Source organism: Centruroides vittatus, unplaced genomic scaffold (assembly GCF_030686945.1).
Source record: "Centruroides vittatus isolate TY-2023 unplaced genomic scaffold, ASM3068694v2 contig_199, whole genome shotgun sequence".
Classification (NCBI taxonomy): domain Eukaryota; kingdom Metazoa; phylum Arthropoda; class Arachnida; order Scorpiones; family Buthidae; genus Centruroides; species Centruroides vittatus.
This window is the reverse complement of record NW_027121224.1, coordinates 633,694-644,275: the sequence shown is the minus strand read 5'-3', so window position 1 is coordinate 644,275 and position 10,582 is coordinate 633,694. Positions and strand designations below refer to the sequence as shown.

At 28.0% G+C, this 10,582-nt stretch overlaps 1 protein-coding gene across 1 annotated transcript; it reads right to left on the bottom strand.

Annotated features, from left to right (window-relative positions):
* Positions 1 to 4,387, bottom strand: LOC136970457 (zinc finger protein SNAI2-like). Its single transcript, XM_067264894.1, has 2 exons — positions 3,921 to 4,387; positions 1 to 1,827 (listed from the first exon to the last, which is right to left on the bottom strand). The coding sequence occupies exons 1-2, from the start codon at positions 3,979 to 3,981 to the stop codon at positions 998 to 1,000; spliced, it is 891 nt and encodes a 296-aa protein (XP_067120995.1). The 5' UTR covers positions 3,982 to 4,387; the 3' UTR covers positions 1 to 997.
* Between the last annotated feature and the right edge of the window lie 6,195 nt (positions 4,388 to 10,582).

Here is a 10,582-nt window from a genome sequence, read left to right as displayed (position 1 = left end):
TTTTTATTCACAAATACAAACTTATGTATTGAATTATATAAATAAGTTGGAAGAATAAATATAATAAATAAAACGAATTCTTCAATATTAGGTTCTTTTAAACAATTAGCTGCCCTTTGGGCCGTTTTACTACAATTTTAGAGTATAAAAATACAAAAGATAAATAACTTTGGTTATATACAACAGATGATAAAAATATTTTTTGTTTTTTTTTTATTATTTTCTTATACATTATATATAATTGTAATTGTTAGGAATGCTGTAAGGACAAATGAAGCATTTGGCACGGATCATCAGAATAAATTTCTTAAAATAGCTTTTATTTTTAGATTAGATACCTAAAGGAATGTCATTTTAGTATGACGGCACTTGGTAAAATAACATTAGCTTTAGCTAATGTTTTAATAATTATACATAGATTATTTCTGACACAAAAAAAGGAATTTTATTCAGAAATCTCAACAGAAATTGGAAGGAACAGAAATTAAAACTGTATAAAATTTATTCTGTAAATGAATCGTTGTCAAAATTGTCATTCTTTTGTTTACTTTTTTTAAACATATTTCTAGAAAAATTATGGATAAAAAAAAAGAAAAATAAACAATAAAATGTTAATTTTTTTAAAGTAATTTGAAGTAGAACATCTTTAAATAGGCCTTTTTCGAGTCGTTTAAATTATTAAAATACTAAACTGTATTTGTTTAAAGGCCCATTGATATAAAAGTATGTTTTGATTATAAAATACTTAATTGCGTTATAAATATTAATTATAAATTATAAAATTAAATATTATAAAATATTTTATAAGGTCATTATTTATATTAATTTCTAACAAATTTTAATTTAAACAAGCCAATTATTTTGATTTCAGAAGATCATTTTTCGATGTCAAAATATTAATCGTCATATTGATGATTTAATTTAGATTACGATAACCGTTTCACGATTGGACCACAAAACAATAATAATAATAATCATTATCATCATCGGAATGATATTATTTCAGGCTTAAATCTGAATGTCGATTCAAACGATTTATTCTCATACAAGAGGATTCCTCGTGTTTATATAAGTAGCTTTTAAGAGCGAAAGCCTTTCCACATCTTTGGCAAATATAAGGCTTACTGGTGGAATGGGTTTGGATATGAGCCCTTAGATTAGATTTATCTGCAAATGCTTTGCTACAAATGTGGCATTTAAAGGGCTTCTCTCCCGTATGTGTACGAATATGCCCTTGTAAAAGCCAGGGACGACTGAATGCCTTACCGCAATAAGGACACTGGCATCCTTGACTATGAGTTCTAACATGCATGCTATAAGCGGGTGTGGAAACATAGACCTTATCGCAATGAGGGCATTTTCGGGCTTTCTTATCTGTTACACTACGGTGTGTCTGGCGATGACGAGCTAGATTACTAGAAGTGCTATACCTCTTACCACATTCCGGGCATACGTGATTTTCCGCGCTTCGAATATTAGAAGTTGGATACGCATCCGGTATTCTCATATCTATTCCTAAATATTGAGACAGTATAGGTACGTAAGCATTTTGGACCGTTATAATCTGTTGAGGCCATTCTGTGAAATCTAGACTAGCTGACGACTGAGGACTGGAAGGCTTCGGCATTATGTAGGATTCTAGACCCTCTGCTGTGTAGACGTCTCTTTCCGGACTCGATGGATTTTCTGGCTTCAAGGCTTGGACTTTCATAGTTAAAACCTCTGTTTCGGAGGACTTTGGAGGAATTTCTGGCATTTTAATTGAGTCGTTAATTGGTGACTCGTGTGTCCAATCACATTTTTCAGTGATGCCGGTATTTTTGTCATCTGTGAATAAATTCAATTAATTGCAATCTTTCAGATATAATCTTAATAAATAACAATCTATTTTATTAGCAATTATTTTAATAAGTTCTTTAAAATAATTTTAAAACGTTTAAATTAAATTTATTTTGTAGTTAATAAAGCTTTTTTAAATATTAAAAGTTGTGTCCAATAAAGAATTTGATGTTTTATGTGTATTTTTATATAATATATATATTTTTAAAATACAGAAGACTCAAATCAGACAGACAAATACATTAAAAATGATAAAAGTTTTATTTAATTGCTTATAAAAATCGAAAGAATAATTAAACTTTATTATAATTTTTAAAACAAATTAAATTCGCTAGTTTTATCTGTATTTTCCGAGACTTTATATAAATATTTTTGCATAATTAAGTACTCAAGATCAGCAAAGATCAAGTAAATAAGTAATTTTCATAATTATTCACGTAAAATATAAAAGATTTTAAATATTATCAAGAACAGCTAAAACTATTTTGGATTTTAAGAAAATGATAAAGGATAATTAAAAGAAAATATATTTATAAAAGGTCATCAATGTAATATATTCGATACTTAAAAAATATTCAAACAAATTTTTCCAAGCAGCCAATCAAGTGAGAATTCCATCGCTAATAGCCACTCAAACGAGTGCACGCTCAGAGAAGATATACAAATAAATCCATCTTTATCAGATACAAGAGCGACAGTGTACACAATCTATTCAAGTGGCACCTTCTCTCAATGCTGTTTGTATAGTAAACTCGAATGAAACATCAACTCACAGGCACGTGCCAAAGTTGACCACTTGACATCTCATGAGTTAATGCTCTACAAACAGATTTTCGATACCGTACGCCTACTGTCATCTTTCAATGATGACAGGTTTTGCCGTGTGCCGTTTAAAGTTCGATTTGCTTAAGAAACCTTCCAAACTTTATCTGTCATCTTCCTTCGTTGTATATTTCATTTCTATTCTTTCTATTAATATTTTTCTGTCAATATTTTATAGAAAATATACTTAATCAATTGCATGCAAAGTTCTTTCTGGAATATCACCAACATTTCAAATAAATCTCGTTTAAATTCGTGCGTATTTGCATACTTTAAGCATTATATAAGGCTATCCTTTCAATATTTTATAAGTTGTGAATTCGCAACCGCTTATCACTTTTGTCAAATTATAGTTAATTTTGAATACATTACAGCTTTTAAATGAATTCGAAAATATATAGTTAGTGATAAAACTACTGTTTTTATGTGATTGTAAAGGAATGTTATATTGTTTATCGGGGGCTTCTTGTCTGTGGCATTACCTATTTTATCAATAAAAAGTCTTTTCTACGAAAATTCTTATTAAATTTTAAGAAAAATCTTTAAATTTTTATATTGGAAGATGGAATTATGCCACGAAAAATGTATAAATTACATAATTTTGTGAGCGAGATTGAAAGAAAGAACTTTAAACTCGATCAATGTTTATTAATTTCATATTTAACTTATAATAAAAATAAAATTAATATTTAAAATATTTTAACGCAATAAAATAAATTAACTGAAACATTAAATAATATTTTTAAAATTAATATTCGATAGGAGTTTCTAATCAGACTTATCATACAGAACAATTTCTTAAATTACGAATTTATCATTAAAATATTTAATAACTAAAATTAAATATTAAATAATTAAGGATCCGACATTAAAAAAATTATATTAATATATAATTTTTATACGTTCGATCCTGACTTATACGATAATTTCTCCGTTTATTTACGACTCTTTACGTAAATTTTGATAACGATCTCAAATATAAATGAACGATTATTTAATACTATCGATAATTATAATTAACTCTAAAGATAAATTCGTATTAAGAAACCAATTACACTATTTATATAAGTTACAATTTATTAAAACTTAACATTTATATAACGATAATTATTTTTAATTAATTTAATATTAAAACGGAAAGTTAATAACGAATTAAAATGTAAAAAAAAATAAGAAAAATGTTAAAAAATAAATTATTGTTAAAATATTTAACGATTAATAATTCATTTAAATTTGATAAATTAGTAATCAAACGTTACCTTTTCCATTTCCATGTACATGAAAATACCTTCGATTAGTGATGAGGAAGGCTCGAGGCATAACGGAGTGTTGCCTTGTCAAGACACGATCCGACTACTGCAAAAATAGAAGTCCTCAACGTTTAGATGGGTTCGTGTTACTCTGGTAGCGGACCCAAGTGGTCCTCAGCACCCGAATTAATCAACGATGCTCTTTTTTTTTTTTTTTTTTTTTTAAACTATATCCCTCCCCTCCATTCTATCAGGGGAAGAGGAGAGGGCAACAAGTGGGGCACCGGAAGGCTACCAGTGTTACGAGAGCAAAGGTCACAACCTCGGAAGCTGGGTCAGAAGAGAGATGACGATGTTATAATTCCCTCAAATTGAATGTTTGATAAAAATAAACTCCATCTGGATTTGAATATAATTTTTTTTTTTCCTTTCTCCTTTCAAAGAATGACGATTCTCTGCGTATCTTTAATATATACAAACCTGGTCTTATAGGATTTTTTTATTTACGTTAGCTTATTTTACTATATAAATGTAAAATATGCGTTATTATAATTTTAAATTCGTGTTTTAGCTTAAAAATTATACATTAATTTTCTTATTATGAGGATATTTTTCGAATTATCTCTGTAACGTGTCTGTATGTAATAAATAGTAATTATTTTTTTATTATTTATGTAACAAGTATATTTAAAATTAAATTAAGTTTTAACAGATTATATTTTTGAAATATGTTGAATTTAATATAATTCCCCCTCCCTATTTATTTTGAAAATTAAACTGTAAACATATAAAATATTCGAAAAATATGAATAAAAAATTTAAATTTTAAGTTGTTATTGTATAATTCAAAATGAAGAAATTAAAGAAAATTTAAATTACAATTAAAATTTTTCTCTTTTTTTATTTAATTTTTTTTTTTTTTTTTTTTTTTTTTTTGTTTCATCAAATTTCAGTGGAATGAAAGATTTCAACAGTCAAACTCTGTCACGAGCCGACACGTGGCTGAGCGCATGCGTTCGAAAGTCTGTCGACAGATCTTTGCCAGGAGGTGCAACGCTATGTCTTTCGTATGTCATCAGCTGGTTTAACCGGTGAGAATTGTCAAGTCGACATCAGAATAAAGCAAAATTATTCAAAAAATCATACATAAAAATCCTTGGAGTAAAAGTTAAAAATTTCTTAAAATTCGCGCGGTTCCCGTACGAAAATCAATGGTGCGGAGTAGAAGACGCTTTCTGAAGACGGCAAGATGGCCGACTTACAGTAGACACTCGCAGTGTTATGATCGAATTATAATATCGTATTAGTTCACGAAAATAGACAAAACACGAACTGACATAGTAAAGGTCATCTGACCCAGATGTTCCACATCTGGTGACGACGTAAAAACAAACATTTCAAAGCTGTAAGCGAAACTTGTACCCGCTGAAGCACCGTGTGCTGATTAACGTTGCCAAGAGAGTTAGTAAAGGTATAACGTCTGGTAAATTTCTACAACAGTTAAAAAGCCCGATAGCTAAGTTTAATGGGACGTAAAAGACATAGAAATCAGAATCTACCATATGGGAGATATATTTTTACGGATTTTGCTCGCAATTTGTATGCAGACGAACGCCGGTTGTAATCGGATACGTGGAAAAGATCGGGATTCTATATCATAACTACCATATTCTTCAATGGAGTTAATCCCGTGTTGCTACAGTATAAATTTGAATGGGAGATGTAATTAGTTTCAAGCGGGTGGTACATTGTAATCCAGAAATCATCAAAAGTCTGCGTTGAACCCTCCAAAATCAAATACAATATATACGAATTTTACATTTTTGTATGGACGAAAAAGTAAATTTTATAAATATTTACTCAAATATTTAGAATGATGGTTTGTAAAATTTTGATTTGTTTCTGTAAAAGATAATCAAAAGGCAAACTTGGAAACTCATTATAATAGTCACGTGAACGGCGCGTGCCAGATCATCCGGATGTGACGCAACAAAAACCTACACTCTCCGTCTGTATCGGTTGGACTTTCTCCGGAACTTGTAAATCACGGAAGGGTAAATGAAATACTAGAGGTATTCCCCTTGTCTTTTAACAATTTTATTCTTATTTATTCACCGTGACCATCCGTTATAAAAATAAAATGCATTTTACTAAGACAAAGTTTCCTCTTTCAAGGCCATTCTAATCAAAATAATATTTCAAAAATTAGTAAAAAAATCCAATTATTAATTATAATTTAATGGTTTCCAGATCATTAATAATTATCTTATCATTGCGCTTAAACGTTTATTTAATAATATAGTGTTATTAAAATAAAATAAAAGCAAAATATTAATTGATACTATTTTTTATTCTTTTATTCTCTACAAATACTAAGAAGAGTTTTTAAATAGATCTACTAAGATTCCATTATATAAAGTAGGACCGGACTATATTTAATCCGGACCTATATAATAGAAAGTAGGATGGAGTCCTACTTTCTATTATATAAAATACTTATAGTTTCTATTTTTTAAGTAGGACTCCGTCTTCTATTTTATTTTTCAGATATTTAGAGAGCTTTCTTTATATAGAAAGACATTGCATGCTTGATACTAAATATATAAAAATACACGAACAGAAAAAACACAATAGATTTCGAATTATTTGCGACTCAACAGTAGATATTGATAACTGTATACTTTTAAAGAATTTAAACTCTTTGGCGAAATACTAAATGATCAAAATAGGCTTAAAGATATATTTTATATCAACATTTATTGCCATTTTATAGAAGGAGAACGTCTCAAAATAACTGTCCCATTATATCCTATTGTAAATCTCAAATATAGTAGCAACCGCATAGCCTATTTACGCTCTTTCAAAAGAAAAGTGGTCTCTAGATAATCATTTTTTTCCCCAGTATATTGATTACAATTACTATATATTGTGTTCTTTCTGTTTGTTTGTCCAATGATAGAGCTGTAAAGGACCCACTTGACATTTCTATCTAAACCTATGACAGTGGCAGACTCCATAATTGGGGTTCGTTATGACAAGGAGATAAAAACGCTCTCTCAACCTCTCCGGCAACCAACAATAGAGAAGGCTTCAACAAAGCGTTCCAGATGGTTTGTTTATCGACATAGCCGCCTTTCATATCGCCTGTAGTGGCTGCGCTCTTTCCTTTTTTTCTTTAGCTCTGTCCAATCGTCTTATACACTAATATCACCTGATTCAGATACAGGAGGGTTGCAGGCACCTTTCAGGCGCCAGTGTGAGATTGAGAGGAATCTCCTGAATTTTTCTTTTATTCTTTATTTTAGTTTAAAATTCCTTATTTTATGTTCAATTCAATTAAAATTTTTTTATTTTTTTCACTTATTACTGATGAACGACATTAAATTTCTCCAAGTTCATTCTAATTAATACTTAGATATATAAATATTGATGAAAACAATTAAAAATAAATAATAATTAAAATTATAAGAAAATCAAAAATTTACATATCAATTTTTACTATTTTTTCACTTAAAAATTACACAGAATTACAAAAATTAAAATAAAATTGTTAAATTTAAAAATATGTATTTTATCCATTAAAATATTTAACTATAATTTAATTATTGCAGAATAATTTTTAAAAGTAGCTATAAAGATTATAATATGAAACAGAATATTGAATATTCTGAAACAAATTTAAACTTATTGAATCATTTATTTTATAAATAAATTTATATATTACTTTGTAACTAAGCTCGTAGCAACAATTAATACAAGACATAAAACTAGATAAAGGATTCGAAGAGTTTTCTTATTAATATATATATATATATATATATATATATATAAATTCTTGATAAGGAGACGATCTTTGCTCCAAATTTCATCAAATTATAAGTAAACATTAAGGGCTTTCTTTTTTTATGAAAATAAAGTTTATTGATGCGTTGATAGTTTAGTTATTTCCTAAAGTCATAAATTATACATATATATATAAAAACTCAAAGTTAAGTACGCCTATGATAAGCTTTGAATGAACAAAGAAACTAAAGCAATATTCACTTTCATAACTTTAATGATAAAGTATATCAAAGCTGAAATTAGTATACGTTACGTGATAATTGCCTTGGCGTATTAATTTCTCAGGTAAAGATTTACATTAATGAGCTCCTTTGTATTGTTAAAACTTATAAAATATTTGAATATCACAAAGTTTTTAATTATTTCTTCAACAGATAATTTTTAGGAAGATTCTTGATTGAATTAAATTATTTTAATGTAGATTGAATTTTAATCAGGCTTAATATTACCATTTACTGCATTTTCAGGAGAAAAAAAGCTAATAGACTGAAATGAATATCTGGATGATACAGAATACTTTCTTGCCCAAAGCAGCCACATGTTATAAGAACCCACGTGCAACGCACGTGTTGGTGGCAGGAAGAAGGTTTTCCTCCTCCTCTCTCGTTTCCTCTCCACACCTTTTATATGTAATTCTTTCGTGGGAAAAATTCTCAACCACTGAACTGCATTTGACACTGATTCGTCTGGATCTATTAAAGAAAATATCGAGTAGATGCACAAGTTTTCTTAACTCGAATTTATTAGGATTTATTAATTTCGTTTTTATATTTTTCAATACATAAAAATATGTTTTTTTTTTTTTTTTTTAATTTCAACGCATTAACATTAAATGAACTTCATAATTAACTTTAAATTTGTAGCAGTTGTATAAAACCTGGATGTTACAGCTAACTTTGTAAGGCACTCACATGAATTTATCTGTTTAATATTAGCCCATACATCTTATATTTCTTACTTTCATTATATCATATACTAAAATTATATAATCGAATTTAATACATAGAATTTTCCCCATTTATTAGAATTTTTTCGTATAAAATAAATTTAAAAAACAGTAATATATTTCGCCTTTAAAATTTCTCTTTTTCTTCTTACAAATTTATTATTTATAAAATAATAAAAACAAAATTAATACGGAATGATTTTTATAAATAGAATAAAGTATATTTATCAGTTTTCATTTTAATAATGATTTATTAATTTATTTTCAAGTAATTTTCACTGAATTATTAAGCTGTCTATTAATAGAAATCTTATTTTTATTTAATTTAAATTATTATATATATTTATAGGTATTCTGATAGATTCATTACTAATTGGCTCCAGCTTTCTTCTTGCCTCAACTTGGTAAATGAAGTCAGAAAAAGAATAATCGACCATCATGAAGCATGATATCTTTGACGCGCGTCCAACACGTGTCTCTCCGGATGTTTTGTTAGTGACGCACTTTAGATATTATTCTTCGCCATAACCAAATAATCAAATTATGGAATATTTTTAGACAAATGAGGAGAGAGATTACATCTGAAGAATGCATTAAAAAGTTTATTTTCTTTAATTTTTTTATTTTTTACAGGAAGACTAACTTATGTTTCGGTGTTTTTAACGTCAGACTTCAGGAAGTACATAAAATTTATTTAATGTACGTTCTTCAATCTCGCATTAATCACAATTACTCATAGATTGCAGATGATCTTCGTCTTTATAACGTCTTCGTCCTTCTAATTTTTTTTTATTTCTTTGTCCATAGAAGTGATATTTTTTACTCGTGTTTCGATATATTTCGAGAATACGGCGTTTCAACTAATTTCATCCATTGTCAAAATGTAAGTTATAAAACTACATACCGAAATTAACCGACACGCATTATTAATAGCTTTACTCACACATCATTTCAACGCCTAAACTGCAAGAGTATTAATTCCGAGATTTTTAAACAGATAAGGATAAACTTAATAGGTTAATGCACAACATCATGGTTTGTGTTAAAAATTAATGAGTTACACTTAAACTGTCGCACGTCTCCTGTCACATTGAAGTACCTACGCTACTCCCAGTCATATTTGGTCAGATGAATTTTTAAAAAAAAGTCATCCTACTCATGTTGATTTTACAAATGGGATCTAAAAGTAACTACAACGTTGATACAAAAGATGCTTCAATGAGTGCATTGCCAAAATATGTTCTTTGTACCATATCTAATGGGACTCTTGTGACTCTGAAGAGCTATTCTAAATAGATTTAGGGGAGATAGGATCGAATCACTCTAACGCAACCGAACCTTTCCATAAACATATCGATTTTTTTTCCTTCTTTCGTTTTCATCGATTCACTTTATTTTCAATTTAATGAACATTTATGCAAGGAATAATCAAAGGAAACCGAATACTTTCTACCCTTCGTAGGATTTTTATAAATAGAGACTATTGAAAAAAGGCTCTATTAGAATAAATAAAGTCTATATGAGGTTGATATTTCCTGTAAATTAGAATTGAAGTGTTTTACTACATATTATTTATTTACTTCTTTATTCTTTCGTGACTGATCTTTAACCTAAATGTTTTAATAAGAAATTACCTTGAAAAAAATATTATTTTAATAACTATATTATCAAAATTATTTTTAACGCGCGCGAAAAAACTAATTGCATTTTATTAATTTCAAAAATTAACTTGCTTTTCTAATTAAATTTTTAAATATTTCAAAACATTATAAACATATTAAAGATTTAAAATCTTTAATATGTTTATAATGTATTTCACATTTATTCCAGAAATTAAAATGTTTCTTCTAGAGAAAAATGTTTCTGGTCGTATTATTATAGA

Coding starts and splice junctions, on each gene's coding strand:
- LOC136970457 (XM_067264894.1), bottom strand. CDS start 3,981: ATGCCTCGAGCCTTCCTCATCACTAATCGAAGGTATTTTCATGTACAT. Junction 1,828..3,920: donor TGTACATGGAAATGGAAAAG/GTAACGTTTGAT, acceptor ATTTATTCACAG/ATGACAAAAATACCGGCATC.